At 42.4% G+C, this 15,406-nt stretch overlaps 1 protein-coding gene across 6 annotated transcripts; it reads left to right on the top strand.

Moving 5' to 3' along the window:
- The first annotated feature begins 539 nt into the window (after window positions 1-539).
- On the top strand, window positions 540-15,258 carry LOC108241135 (aryl hydrocarbon receptor nuclear translocator). Of its 6 annotated transcripts, none has more exons than XM_017425079.3 (21): window positions 540-863; window positions 1,454-1,547; window positions 1,684-1,725; window positions 2,884-2,934; window positions 3,131-3,178; window positions 3,793-4,006; window positions 4,860-5,073; window positions 5,175-5,277; window positions 5,379-5,444; window positions 5,539-5,624; window positions 5,771-5,847; window positions 6,522-6,656; window positions 6,767-6,841; window positions 7,640-7,791; window positions 8,015-8,131; window positions 8,548-8,635; window positions 9,928-10,109; window positions 12,414-12,597; window positions 12,683-12,860; window positions 13,523-13,659; window positions 13,752-15,258. In XM_017425079.3, exons 1-21 carry the CDS (start codon window positions 827-829, stop codon window positions 13,833-13,835), a joined length of 2,364 nt encoding a protein of 787 aa, XP_017280568.1. In that variant the 5' UTR covers window positions 540-826; the 3' UTR covers window positions 13,836-15,258. The 6 variants fall into 6 exon arrangements, with proteins under 6 accessions (XP_017280568.1, XP_037836422.1, XP_017280570.1 ...); XM_017425080.3 differs by having other exon boundaries at window positions 827-863; window positions 12,686-12,860; XM_017425081.3 differs by lacking the exon at window positions 3,131-3,178 and having other exon boundaries at window positions 542-863.
- The last annotated feature ends 148 nt before the right edge of the window (window positions 15,259-15,406 follow it).

The raw sequence follows: 15,406 nt of genomic DNA, 5'->3' as shown, positions 1-15,406 counted from the left end.
AATATTCAGGGCAATTACGAATCATTCTGGAAATGGACGACCCAAAAATGCTAAAAAAAAAAAAAAAGACAAAAACCGAGGAAGTTCATCTCATTCTGATCATTACCATTGATAAAAACAAATCACATATTATTATAAAACCTGTGAAGAATTAAAGGATTTTTATCACATACTGATGCGTGAAACCTTAAAATTAAAATATTGGGTTTTTTTGTATTTCTACATTACATCCCAGTTTTATACTTTTTTAAATTCTAATTTGTCAAATTAATGTTACTTTGTATAATTCTTTGGGTGCTTTTGTAAAAATTTGATGATATAAAGCTAATATTAAAAAGCCTGCGAGGCTAAAAAATCATGTAATGTAGGTGAGGAGCGTGGTTTGATTATATGATACAACTGCCTGCCACAGTACGGGACGTCCCACAGCTGCCAGTGGGACGGGGTGAGAAAATATGCGCTTCCTGACATGTGACGTCACCAGTATCTGTCTACTCTTGTCCAATAGGAAGCGGAGAAAGGAAAAGCAGCTCGAGCGTTTTAGCTTGAAACGCCATCTTACTCAGACTGGGGTTTTAAACAGGGAAGAAAACAGGGAAACGGGCAGTGACAGAAATCGGAAGATTTCATTTGGGTTGCGGGTAAAATTCTGCCGTGACTCCGGAGTGACATTAGCCATGGCTTTTTGGTTTTTATAGCAAAAAATAAAGTTAGCGCGCGCCAGGAAGCATCGACACCGGTTGGCCTGAAGCTAGCTAGCCGGAGGGAGGGTGGAGGGTGGTGGGTGAGCGATTTTTTTTTTTCCACTGGAAGAAGTTATTTGTTTATGTTATTCGACACGGACATGTCCTCTTCAAACCCAGGTAAGGACAAGTTAAAAGTCGCAGCGACAATTTACTCACGTTTTTGCGCCGCTTTTGACGAGTTGTTTGCTTTTTCTCTCGAGCCTTCCTCAAAGTAGACACTTTTCCAAAGATAGCGTGACAGCAGCGGCTAAGTTAGCTTAGCATCGAAGCTGGTGCTGCCCCGATAGTATTGCATAAGTGATTGGTTGCTAACTAGCTCTTGTAGCCATGTAAATATTGGTTAAAATAGTCCTCAGATGGTGGTGCTTATATAGGAAGCGTAACAAAATTGAGAAAACAAAAGTTAGTTATCTGACTGTCAAGCAGAGGTCGTTTAACGGGGTCCAGATGTTAGTTTTAGGGCAATGTTTGTAGCTGTGAAGCTAGGTGTTATCCGCCAACTTTAAGATTAGATTCCTAACTATGCGGGGCTTGTTCAATTAATAGACTGTGCTTGAAATCGTGTACTTTACGAGGCAGTTTTTTTTGCCCTTCAGCCCGAGGTCCGTTTTTGTCAGTTTTAGTTTCTTTTTCGGTGCTTCGAACACAAAAGGAAACCACCTGTCATCTGCTCCACTAGCTCTTCCCGTCGCTGTGTTTATTAATAGATTTAGCAGACCCTAATCTGGGTCTGGGAGCAAGTGGAGCCCAGGCGAGCGGCGTGGCCGTGGCACCGAAGGGGACCAACAAGAGGCGAGCTGTGTAAGTGTGTCACTGATCCATTAATTTTATTTTTTTTGGCTCTGACAAGTCAGTACTGTGTATGTAAATTTGCTGACAGGCTTACTTTTGTTTTTTTTTAGTAGCTGTGGTCAGTTTCCTGTGCTTTACATTACAGGGCAGACATTGATGAAGAAGAAGAAGGAAACAAACTGATGAGGTACTTTTTTTCTCTTTTTTTGGGTCTGCTGTTTTGTTTTTTGTTTTTGTTAACACATGAATTTTAGATTTGACTCAGGTCCAGGCTGGAGCAGCTTCCTTTTACGCACGCTCGCCAAATAAACAGACCCGTCCCCACCGGGAGGACTCGGATGCTGTGGGAGAACGCCGTAAAGAACGCAGCGTTTTTGTTTACAGCTCAGCAAGGAACACAAGCGAAGCTTTGAGGCTAAATGTCAGGGCTGCGTGGTTTGTGTTTACATCTGGAAACACGAGTTTCAGAGCAGTAAACACAGAAAAGACCAAAGCAGCGCCAAATGTGCTGACTTCTCTGTGACTGGGTTTCTTAACTCCTGCAAACGTTACTCGATACAACTCGACTAAACTGCAGTGGACAGTCATGAGATTATAATAGGCTTTTAATAAATAATAATAAAAACAACCAATGCTCCCAGCAAGGCTGTTTTAAAACCTCAGATTTTTCTGCAACATCATAGTTACATCAGCTTGAATTACACTGACTGCAAAATATACTAATTACCAGACTATGACATAATTATTTATGAAGACCACCTCACCTTTTCTAAGTTTGCATTTACATGTTATTGAAATGTGGACTGTAATTGTTTTATGTAGCTACAGTAGGTTAATAAATACCCATTCTTATGACCTGAAACCAGAAATTTGTGCTGCAGAGGTGTTGCTGAATCAACAATCTTGTTTTGGTTTTGGCTAGGAGGCCTGTGGTTTTCTTGTGATCTTCACATTTTGAACTCTCTTCATCTCATTTAGACTCGTTGTTCAGTAGCTTGTCATTTCTGCTTAGGAGCTTTCCTTTTCCAAACAAATTGGAAGGGGATCACCACTTCTGGGCTTCTAGTCATGTGCGCATTTCTGTGATGATGTTGCACAGAAACCTGGGCTTATTTATAAAACGTACTGTACACCAAGATACAAGCAAAATAGACTACAGAGTCCAATCTGGCTGCTTTTTGACCTTTTTCAATCGTACACATGGCTCCTTTTTAGTTAAATTTGTCCTAATTTCAGGGCTGCAGAGCTTGTGTGAAAACTGCTTCATGAAGTTAGATAAGATTAACATGTTTGTATTGTCTCGAGCTGTGCAGATAACTCTTTTTTTTGTTTGTTTTTTTGTCAGATTCGATGATGAAACAGGAGGCTCCAGCAGTGAAAAGGAGCGCTTTGCCAGGTAAGAGGGTAAATAAGGAGTAACTAATGTGAGTGGAGCGAGTATATTTGGCGTATTAACGTTAAATCAAGTTTTCTCCTTTCAGTTCTTTTGTTTTTTTTCATCCTACACTCTCTTTTTTTTTTTTTCTTTATTTTTATTATTTTGGTAATGACTTTTGGGCCTGCTTTTTTTAGAAGGCTGGTTTCATTTCCAGGTTTTTGGAAGACGATCAGAGTTTTGCAGATAAGGAAAAGCTAGCCAGGTATGGCATGTAGCATCGAGGAAGGTTCCCCTCTCCTGCTTGTGTCCACATCGATATCGTATGCGAGGGTCGAACACTGTCCTGTCATGCTGGGATCCCAGCACATTGTCATTTGGACGGCACAGTACATTTTGCGCCGTGTGTCTGTTCCGGCGCTCGTCAGAAAGGCAGCTGGTTGTCTGTCTCAGTGTTGCGTGTCACTAACTGCACTGCTGTGCGAGAGTCTGGGACTTCTTTCACTCTGGTAATTCCTTCGTCTGAGCAACTGTGTTGTCGTGTATGCTCCCCACCACCACCGCCACCACCCTCCTTTTCAGGACAACTGCACCGTCTTTCTTTTTCTGCACTTGCTCTCTTTTTGTCACTCAATCTGGCCTCAAAAACCAGACTTTCTTGCTTTCCCACACAGAGGTTATTGACAGCACATTTTTGTTTTGCGAGTGTCTGTTACTTCTCTCACCTTTGTCTCGTTCCCAGCTCTCCTAATTGTCACACCTGCATTGCAGTATTAACTCTAAGCTCCATGTTGCCCACCTCCCCATCTGTTTCCCCCTCGTTTCAACCGCTTGTTTTCTCCCCACTTCTTTCCTCCCGCCCTCGTTTCCTCACTCCAGGGAGAATCACAGCGAGATCGAGAGGCGGAGGCGGAACAAGATGACCGCTTACATCACAGAGTTGTCAGACATGGTGCCCTCGTGCAGCGCGCTGGCACGCAAACCAGACAAGCTAACCATCCTGCGAATGGCTGTGTCCCACATGAAGACTCTGAGAGGAACTGGCAACACCAACGCTGACGGGTCGTACAAACCTTCCTTTCTCACTGATCAGGTAAACATAACAGTGGAAAATGTTGCAGATGTTTTCCCAACCAAAATGTCGAGTTCTGGTGTAGACTCTCAGTCACCATGTAATTGGATTAGTCACGTTGTAGTCTGAAGTTAAAGGGATAGCTCAGATCTTTAAAAGTAGGATTCTGTGTAAAGGTTATGGACAATTAATATCTTACCTGTTGTAGATAATTGAACATGGTTTAATTCTGACCAAACTCGCCAACTTAACGGCTAATTCGAGTTATAAATGGCTCCGATCTCAAAAGTTTCATGATGGTTCATCTAAACACCATCTTATAAAGCTTTACATCGCCATCAATTATGCTTTACATAGTTTTATTCTTTGTATAAATAAAACTATGTAAGAAATGATTGATAAGATTTGAACTATTCCATGGAAGAGAATAATAAAGGTCTGAAAGTCATACTTTAAAACTCCACTAGTTAATTTTTTTCAAGTTGTGGACTTTGTGTTTTTTTGTCGGACACTTTTGGCAGGTAATTGAACAATTAACTAATTAAACAAATCTAAAAACTGCTTCAAGCAAACTGAGATTGGGCTTCTTGCTTGTATGACTTTTCAGTGACACACCGTTGATATTTTACACCTTTTGCTGACCATTTTTTTTTACAAACCACCATCATAGAAGCAGTGCATATCTGTAAACACCGCTGTCAGGTCAAATGTAAAGTAAAAGTTCAGAATGCCGAGAGAAAAGGGAATATTAGATGCAGCGGAGATTAATTTTGACTTCAGCTATGATTCTCACATCTGTGTGAAGATGTTCAGATTCGTGTTTCTCACGCCGGTTCTCTCGTCCTCGCCGCTCTTCCACTCCGTTTGTCCGCAGGAACTGAAGCACCTCATCTTGGAAGCGGCCGATGGCTTCCTGTTTGTGGTGTCGTGTGAGACGGGCCGCATTGTTTACGTCTCTGACTCGGTTACGCCTGTCCTCAATCAGCCGCAGTCCGAATGGCTAGGCTCCTCGCTTTACGATCAGCTCCACCCAGACGACACAGAAAAGCTCAGGGAGCAGCTCTCCACCTCGGAGAACAACAACACAGGTGTCGAGTACACACAGTGACAATGGCTCAATGCGTAGAGGGGGGGAAAGAGCATCTATTTGGGGGCCATGCACTGAAGTTCAGTGTCTTTGCTCTTAAAGGGAGGATGTTGGACTTGAAGACAGGAACGGTCAAGAAGGAGAGCCAGCAGACGTCGGCCAGGATGAATATGGGAGCCCGTCGATCGTTCATCTGCAGAATGAGGTGAGACTCATAAGAGCTGATTTATCTTTCAAGCTGCAACTTGTTCCAGGATACATAATTTACTCAAGTGATTGTCTCTTTTTTTTTTTTTTTTTTTTTAGGTGTGGCACGTGTCCAGTGGAGCCCATGTCGATGAACAGACTCGGCTTCCTGAGGAGCAGGAACAGGTAACGAAAATGTCAATTTGAACTACCGTTGAACACCGGCGTTAATCTCTGCCCTGAGAGAAGGAAACTGAAGCTTTTTCTTCCTTCACGTCAGGAGTGGTTTGGGTTCACCCAAGGAAGGGGAGCCCCAGTACGTAGTGGTCCACTGTACGGGATACATCAAGTCCTGGCCCCCTGCAGGTAAAAACAAACAAAGAGTTGACACATACGTCTGCCTCTGTTTACTTTGCTTCACCATGTGAGCCGGTCTTTTGTAAGATGGCAGCAAACATAACGTTTAGAAACTATTTTTATGAGAGTCTTTGTTATTGTTGTTTGTATTTCAGGTGTATCATTAACAGATGATGAAGCAGACAACAATCAGGGGAGCCGCTACTGTTTAGTTGCCATTGGGAGATTACAGGTATGATGGATGGTAGGGATGGGCATTTTCTCAGTAATTATTAAATTTTTCTACAGATATTTGAATAATTAAACAGACTCTTCGGGTGCAGAAACGCAAGCTGTTGCTAATTCTGCTGGCCGGGGATCTTTTATATTTAGCTGAGCTCACCCATAACTGCAGTTTCCACTTTATAACCCTTTCAAAATATACTACGGTGGCAGGACGCTCCAAGTTGTGTGTTATTTATTTTCAGGAGAGGGGTGGAAAATCAAAGTTAGGAAAATTTTGGCACATCACTTCCAGTTTTCAGTGTTTTTAAAAAAGAAAAGCAAAAAACAAAAAAAAAGACTGAATCAAGAATCAACGCCCATCCCGAATAGATGTCTGCTGTGATGCAACTTAAAATGACTAAATCGCTTTTTGAAATGTTAAAACAAAACTAAGGATGCATCAATTTGGCAAATTTCCTTTTAATTTGTACACATCGCCGCTTCACCGGTGGCAGAACACCAAGAAATGTTTGAGGAAAAAGGCAGCAAATATTTAGTTTAATCAGAGATTTGTGTAGAGATAACCGCACGCTTCATGCGGTGAAAAACTGAAACTGAATCTTATTTGTGCATATTGTGAATTTTAAACAGTGTCGTTTAGTCATATTTTGCTCCTGGTTTTCATCTCGTTTCCGGCTCCAGGTTACTTGCTGCCCGGGTGACACAGACCTCAACAGCATCAGCGTTCCGGTCGAGTTCATCTCCCGCCATAACTGCCACGGCTTGTTTACCTTCGTGGACCACCGCTGCGTCGCCTCGACTGGCTATCAACCCCAGGTAAACGCAGCTGGGCCCCACAAAACCGCCACAAACCTGCTCCGGGCCGCAGTTTAATGCAAAGTCGGTTCAATTAACGGAAAGTTGTAATGTTGTGTTGTACGCTGCAGGATTTACTGGGAAAGAATATCCTGGAGTTTGCCCACCCTGAGGACCAGGGGTTACTGAGAGACAGCTTCCAGCAGGTGGACATTTTCTGTTTTTTTTTTTTTTTGTTTGTTTGTTTTGTTTTTTCATTTTTCTTAACCTCTTGTTTCCACATTGGTGCGTTTAAACAAATGCCACAGACCTGCCATTGTAGCTCTATAATATTGTATACTTTTTTAACTTGATGCATCTGGTTTTAATTTGGACACGACGGAGCCACAGCTAATCCCGCTAACATCAGATGGCGTGCTGCGTCCTCCGAAGCCGCAGAGCACTGAAGTTTGTTTTCTGCCAGATGTGCAACAGCACACAGCACTCCCAGAGATTTATACAGACTTTCATGTGCGAACGTCCCATTTAAGTGTTTTTGTTAGTAAAGTGTATAAAAAACCCAGATTTCTGTAAATGCTCTCCTGGAAGGCAGGTCTGGAGGAGGAGGAGGAGGTCACTGCATCGAAAAGTATTTTTTTTGACCAGGATCACGATCTGAGTTTTTAATGACCCTAAAGTTTGTGCATGATGATGATGTCATCAGTCCTCTTATGACATCACGATAATGGGTCTTGGTGGAGGTTTGCGCTTTCCGAGTGCTTCTAGTTTAAAATAAGATAATTCTTGAAGAATCGGGCTGAAACCTAAACTTCAGGTCCAACCAGGGATGTTTTACAGCGAGAACGTTTGCCTGGAAACTTGTTATTCCAGGCCCAGTTTCTCATCTTTAAATACTGTTCTTTATTTACTTATGTAACCTAATATCTTCCTGCTATTTTCTTTTTTTTACATATATAAGTGATGGTTATAAATTTTCAGCTCTTTGGCACCTTTTATATCTTTAGGTTGTGAAGATGAAAGGCCAGGTTCTGTCTGTGATGTTCCGGTTCTGCTCCAAATCAAGGGAATGGATCTTGATGAGAACGAGCTCCTTCACTTTCCAGAACCCCTTTTCAGAGGAGATTGAGTATATCATCTGTACCAATGTGAATGTCAAGTGAGTAACAAGTGCTTCATGATTACACAACAAACGGCACATCGCGGTTATGACACTTGGCTGTTGTGAAACAGTTTTTTTTTTTTTTTTGCTGTCTGGATATGAATATATTCATCCCAGAGTTTCTCTCAAACCCTCAAACACAACCTCCTTTAATAAACCACCCTCTGGTCGCTTTCTCCCAACACTCCTCTTCGTCCGTCAATGATTGTGGGGGCAATAGAAACTCAACCCAGGATCCCCTCACTCCCATCTCCTCCCCGGGGGCTCCGATGCCTCTGGTTCAGAGCAGCCCAAACGGCCATCCAGTTGTGCTCAGTCCGGGGCAGATGGCCAGCAGGTGAGACCGGGCCCGAGGAGGCTAATCTCCCGCTGCTTTGGAGACTGGGGGCTGCTTCTTTATGGGACACTACGGCTGTTTCTGGCAACTAAAGTCCTTCTGAGTTTGTTTTATTTCTTCCCATTTTTCTACTCTGGGTGACTCCTCCCTCCCTTCCTTCATTTGTTTCATGTTTTATCTCCTAAATGTGGCCGAAAGGCATCAGCTTTTAACAAGAGGCGGTGTAGCATGTTAGTTGTACTGTACTCGTTTCTGTTGCCATAGCGACCGGTGGCGGGGTTTGAGTGCTGTTTTAGGGATTTCTCACTCATCAGTGGAGGGCATGAAAATGGAAATGAGGTCATTTTAGGTGGTAGTTAATCCAGATTCTGTGTTTTATTTTTGTGTGTTTGTCGTTTGTTTTTTGTTTTTTCCAGGCAGCTGCAGCAGCAGCAGCAGGCCGACCTGGAGGGAGGTGGAACGAGAGACGGGGTGTACGAAGCGAGACCGAGCACCCACACACAGGTCAGGCCACGCAGACGCAGGAGCAGCAGTGTGCACGGTTCCACACGGTTTCTCCTTTGTTCTTTGTTTTTGTAGCTGATGAGAGCTCTATTTTAGGAAACGGTGGCAGGATGTTTATTTTCTCCCTGGAAAAATGCACTCAGACATCAGGAAGGCTCTGCTGCTCTGTTTTCCTTTTCTTTTTTTTTTAAACTGTATGCAGCTTTGAATAACCACAGCACTTTCTCTTTAGAATTAGGAAATGTAAATGGGACATTTTAACATAACTGCTATAAGAGTTGACTTAGAGAAAATGGCTATAAAGATTCAGGAGTCAGTTTGCCCGTGAGCTAGCAGTGACGATAATCACTGCTGTGTGTGTGTGTGTGCGTGCGCGACAGAAGGCTTGGCAGGACACGCTGCTCTAACAAACAGCGCCGTCACGATTCTGATGATTCTGCAGTCCGATCATTGAAAGCCCACACTGATGCCTCTGTTTAGTCAGTGTGGACAAGCAACGGGGTTAAATTAGTCACAGATCGATGAACAAAATGTGACACGCTCTTTGCAGCGACTCTTACGATGCTTGGAGCAGCATCGGTGTAGATGTAGATTAAAACAACAACAAATTTGCGAGAACCGGCTCTCGGGCAGCCCAGGTGACTGCGTTTACACATGTGCTGTGGTGTCTGATCTGAAGGAAGCTTTTAATTATTGGCTTTTTTATTTTTTAGAACAATGATCTGAAGCCCAAAAATAGTTTGCAGAGTTGTAAAACCTTTTCTACCCCCCACACATTTAAGTCTTCTTACAAAAGAGGTTTTTAAAGCTGCCTTTTCTGATGTTTGTCTTGTAGATTTAAATACAAGATTATTTAAGCTTCCGGTCTTTTTTTTGTACAATATCTCTTTGACAGTGATGTCTGTCAAACTGGCACCAAGCTGTGTCAGCGGTGGTTCTTTCAACAAAATGTTTATCTGATTTTTAGTTGCTCGTAGCAGAATATTTGTTGGGATTTCACTCATAATACTGGTGCATTTTATAGAGCTATTTATGTCATTAGACTTACTGGATTTTTCTTCTGTTTCTCTTCTGTTTTGAGGATCCAAGCAGAAGATTATAAAAACAAAAATCACAATTAGGTTTTTATTTTAGCTGTTTTTAAGTTCAAATCTAAAAGTTAACCATTTTGTTATGATAGATAATTAACAAAATGAACTAATGAGGGCATTTGAGAGGCCAGAAATTAATAATTTTGTTTCTTTGTTTGTGTTTCTCTGCGTTTCCTGAACGACACCTTTGGTGGTCTTCAGATGCCGGTGCAGCCAGTGACACCAGCAGGACTGGACCACAGCAAAAGCATGGAGAAGCCGGAGCTCTACCCCTCCCTCTATCCAGGACCAGATCAGACCAAGGGCCTGGCCTCCACCTCGACTCCACCCACTCAGATGTACGCCAACAGCTTTGCTGCTGGTCGATCCAGTGAGACGTACAGGTAGGAAGTGACTTGTGTGTAAATGTCCTGAAGCAGGCTCAATAATCCATCCATCCATTTTCTTTACCCACTGCTCCTTTCCGGGTCGCGGGGAGCTGGTGTCTGTCTCCAGCAGTCACTGGACAGGTCACAAGTCCATCGCAGGGCCACATAGAGACAAACGACCATTCACACTCTCATTCTCACTTAGGGACAATTTAGAGTTACCAATTAACCTAACATGCATGTTTTTGGTCTGTGGGATGAAACCAGAGTAATCCCAGGTGAGCACAGGGAGAACATGCAGGCTCAATAATCCAGGTAGATGAATCGAACAAGGTTAAGTCAAGTCCTCTGGACAGGTTCTTCTTTTAGACTTCTTCAGTCCGAGGAGCTGCAAACAAACTCAGTCTTATAAGCAGCACCTGGTGACCCCAAAACTAGTTGCTCACATGCAAAAGAAGGACCACCAGCCTGACCGACTGTTAGAGCTCTGATGGCCGCTTGCTACTCACAGAGGGCTGAACGATACGAGCAATAACAGCATTGTAGGAGGGGGGACAGTTGGACAAAGAGACATCTGCTCCTGTTTAACGACGAGCGGGTTCTCTTCACAAAGATGGCTTCCTTCACTCCTCTCTCAATCGAGGTTGTGCACATCTTCATCCCTGAAAGTGTGCAAGTAAACCACTGAGTCCCGGCCTGATGTTGCTCTTCTACGCTGGGCCTTCATTTTGGCCAGTGGCTAATATCTTGTGTAAACATGTGTGTACATGTCTGTGTCCTTAAACCTAAGGGAAGTAAGTGGTTTTATGTTGCTTTGGTCATTGTGAGATTGCACTATTTTGGTTTTAATAAGCTAAGAAAATACATGAAATGCATTTCATGATGCTGTCAGACAGTTTCATTTTGTTTTCTCATAAATGAGGATCATAAGTGCTTCTATTCTGTTAAACATAGGTTTGAATTAAATGAGTTTTTATGCCATCTAGTTGTCCTGTAGTCTACTAATAAAGAGACTTGGAAGTCTTTATTAAACTAGCTGGAATGAGTCTCACTAACCTGACACACCTATGTTCCATACCAGCTGGTTTGCATATCAGACCAGGGCAGAAATAGTACTGTTTTGTGTGAAATTGGCTAATCTGCATGAACAGCTGGTGGGGAAAACTGTTCTCCTAGCTGTTAGTCTCCCAGTGTTTACGCTGAGTCACGTAGCAGATTCTTCTCTTCAGGGCAGCTCACAAAGTAAGAAACAATTTTCAGGCTTGAGTACAAAACGCTTTCAGTGCCAAATCTATTCAGGGGGCAGAGTGAAAGAGCAGATTGAGAAGTGCAGTGTGTCATTTTTGGCATGTTAGACCAATCAAAAAAGGAGTTTCTTAGGAAAGATGAAGAGATTCTTTAAGGTGGAGAGGAATGACTTTGCTCTAATAGCATTTGGTAGCTCGTTCCACCGTCGCTGGACTACAATTTAAAACACTTTGAGCTCATGCAGCTTTGTGCAGAGACTCAGAACCAGACCGTTTACTTGAAAAGACCATTACTGAGTTTAAATTTCTCCATACAGAAAACCAAGAAGTCACTGTGGAAGTGAACGTCGATGTCTAGAATTTAATATAGGCAACAATATTTACTGAGAAGACCCCAAATGTTTCTGTGCTGCTGATGAATGAATTAACTATCTTTAACTGCCTTTAGTGTCTGAGTAAAGTCAAGATATTAAGAGTTTAGCAGACTTTAAATTAAGACTAAATATGAAGGTTTTTGAACTCTGGTGTGAAATTTGCAAAAACTTATCAAACCAAATAACATCTTTTCTTTCTTGTCCTAAACAGGAATTAAGAAGGCTAAATGAGATTTTGGCTTTGAAGCAGAGATAATATTGATCAGGTTACAACCTAGAATCCAGTTTGCTGTTGTAATTTTGTGTATTTTCTGTTGGCTGTGGTTTAGAGCACTAATCTGAACATCTAGCCTTGTATGAAAACAAGCTGTGATGCTTCATTTGCATTGAAATGATGTCCTGCCTAAATAAGGTCGCATGAGAGATGAATAGTTCTTTCAGTGGTTTAAATTTTTTATCAACTTCTCTTTTGAACGTGTAACAAAAGCAAACAACACATCTTAAAGTGTCTTCCTGTCTCGTGTTTGGGAGGTTTTGTGTCACAGTTTTGCTGAGACCTCATCAGGCTGAAAAGGAAATGTGATGATTGAGTTTCTGGACACGATGGACTCAAACACTCGTCCTAATTGATGCACATTATTCCTTCCTAAAATAAAAAAAATGAAATGCCAAATCTATTTTTATGATCTCCTCCGCAGACCGGTCAGTATGACGCCTCAGATGGCTCAGCCTGCTCACTCGGGGGGGCCGATGCTGACCCACATGTCTCGTCAGAACGGAGCCCCGCAGTCAGTTACCCCATCAAGCACTAACAGCTCCCTCCACGGAGGATCGGGAGGCGTGTGGGCCGGAGCTGGAGCCAGACAACAGTTTAATAACCAGGTGAGCCTGCACAGATGCTCTGGTCTCACCTCAACCTGGTTTTTGTTTGTTGACGTTTTAAACGTTCTGACCTCCTCTGAACCAGCAGGTGGCGCCCCAGGCAGCAAAGACCATGTCCCCACAGTTTGCCCACATGGGAGGCTTCGGCGGCGGCTCTTCGAACACCTTTGGCCAAATGCCTACAGGTGCTGCTCCCACCCCCACAAACGGCACAAACTATCCTCAAATGAACAATCGACCCAGCCTCAACGCCAATGGCTACGGTAGGTCGCAGTGTCTGGTCTCTGTACATTTAAAAAGGAGCTATAGAGATTATGGGATTACTGCAAATAAAAAGAAAGCAGTTATAATCCTTCCTGAGAGGTGTAAATAGAAAATTTAGAGTTCAATTGGTATATAATCTCAAAATACAGGCTCTATAATCTGTGTCTTATTTAAGGAACTTTCCAAGCAAGTTGGGTTAAAAGCACAACCTAACAAGTTGATTTCATTAGTTATAAAATAAAAATGCAGCCACTCCAGTTGATACCATTAGATCATATGTGTCGTGTAACTAATAACCTGTTGTTTTTTTATTGGGGTGGCAGATTTAGCATCACCTGGTGGTGTGCAGCTGAACTTTGTTCCTGGAAGACAAAACACAATCTGCTTTTTTACTGTGATATTGCTGTTATTTCCTTCACTACTTCAATGAAACAGCGACCTTCTGCAACATAAAAACTTGTCCTGTCTGCCTTTTCTCGAGCAGAATGAATGTTAAAACAATAAAAATAAATAAATGGCTACAGATTGCTTATTGTACGAAGTTACTAGTAACCTAATTCTCGGATTGTTAAAGTAATTTGCTGTCCTTTCTGCATAAATGTGAGTTTTTGTCACCGAGATGCGCTCCTTGAAGCACTCACTCCTGTGTGCTCTGTCTCAGATGGTTCCCAGTCCGGAGCGCAGTTCCCCTCCCGGGCAGCGGAGGCGGTGTGGCCTCAGTGGCAGAGCCAGCAGCACACTCAGAGTAACGCGGAGCAGCATCCTCACGCTCAGGGAAACCAGCAGGACATGTTTCCTGTGAGCGACGCCTCCTCCTCTGTTGTGTCATCCTCTTGTTTTACTCTCCCGCTGTGCGCCACTTAAAACAAATCTTCTTCTTCTGAATTCAGGACGTGCTGTCTGTGCTTGACCAGCCCGCCAACTTCAACAGCGACGACTTTGAGCTTCCCATCTACCCGCCGTACGCAGAGTGACCCGACCACGCCCCCACGCCTGCTTTGCCTTCTGCTCCCACGTTTCTTCAGGACTTCCTTTTTTTCCCCCTTCGAGTGGCTAAAACCTGCGAGCCGACTCGAGGCGCGGGGATACTCTCTACGCCACACGTACAGGGGCGGAGCATCAAGAACTCACTTCGGATTAAAGGATTATTTTCACAGTATTTCAGTTATTAAAAAAGAGATTGCTCTAGCTAGCACTACCCAAAGCTCAACAATGTATGTTCCTGATGTGATATCAGTATATAAATGTTTTACGACGCACAATCACACAAACACACTTGAACAGACTGCACAAAAGCACCCTCTAGTAAACGTACACACAAAGGCCTTTTACTCTGATGTCAGTGGTTGTTCTCAGGCATGGATTAAGAGACTATATATTACTTTTTTTTTTTGGTAATTTGACTTAAGAATTTCAGCCAATGACCTAAAATAATGGGGAAATAGCAGGGATGTATGTGTGTTCTTTATTTTTCACCCTCGGTTGTTGCACGGTAACCTCACTTTTTAATTTTTTCTTGTAGTTTTAGATCTACAGCATGTCTCTGCATGACTAAACTTCTCTCACGGAGCGCTTCTGTTTTCTTACAGCATTCGACGTGTCTTCAGTTCAGTTATACGTTTTGTTCCCCCCCCCCGGAGAGTTATGTACTTCGGCGCCGAACGCGGTCGTCAATCTGACAATCGGAACAGCAAGCATACCGGCTCTTTTTTTTTATTTTTAAATTTGTATTTTCCTACATGTTTGTATGAGCAGCATGCGTTCGTGTACTGGATGTAAACGGTGTAACTGTTAACAAAAGGTCGTCAGGTTTCTGCCTCGCTGGATTTAACGACATACCCCCCGTAGTTGTGGGGTTTTTGTACTCGTTTTGTAAAAGAAATATATATATATATATATATGACTTAAAAATCAGACAGCAATAATTAACAAGCAAGAAATGTGTACTTTTAAAGCCAATTTATTGTTTTTCCTTGAATAATGTTATTTCAAAATGGACGGATGTGACAGTTGATGATTTGTTATTGTTTTATTTGTTAATCTATTTCTCTGATTGATATTTTACGGTTCGATCAGGGTATTTGAGATTAAAAAGGAATGAAGAGGAAAAGACGAGCGGACGTACAGTAGGAATTTTTGTTTGTTTTGTTTTGATCAGGATCTGCTCCGGAGACCTTTTTTCGCGTCGGGTTGCGAAATGAAAAGTAGCGCTTCTGGAAATGTCCCACTTTTAAAGTGAGATTTAATGTGAGTCACGTTCACACTGTTGTGATGACAGATTGCCTTGTAGACAATGTTGTTTTTGTTTGTTTGTTTGTTTTATCCTACGGATGCAGAGGATGGCGTGTTGATGATTGTTGTTTGGGAAAAAAAAAGACAAACAAACGAACCCTCTGATTGCCTCGTATCCAGGTTTATTTTTCACTCTTAGAAACACAGATATATAAATATACTGTATAAGTTTATGAAATTTTAAATGAGAGGAAAAAAAAGTTTTTTTTTTTTTTTTTGTATTAAATTGTTATATTGTCAAGAAAGATTTGGT

The sequence above is a fragment of the Kryptolebias marmoratus genome, linkage group LG16 (assembly GCF_001649575.2).
Source record: "Kryptolebias marmoratus isolate JLee-2015 linkage group LG16, ASM164957v2, whole genome shotgun sequence".
NCBI classification, from domain to species: Eukaryota; Metazoa; Chordata; class Actinopteri; order Cyprinodontiformes; family Rivulidae; genus Kryptolebias; species Kryptolebias marmoratus.
This window is presented reverse-complemented; position numbering and strand designations above follow the sequence as displayed.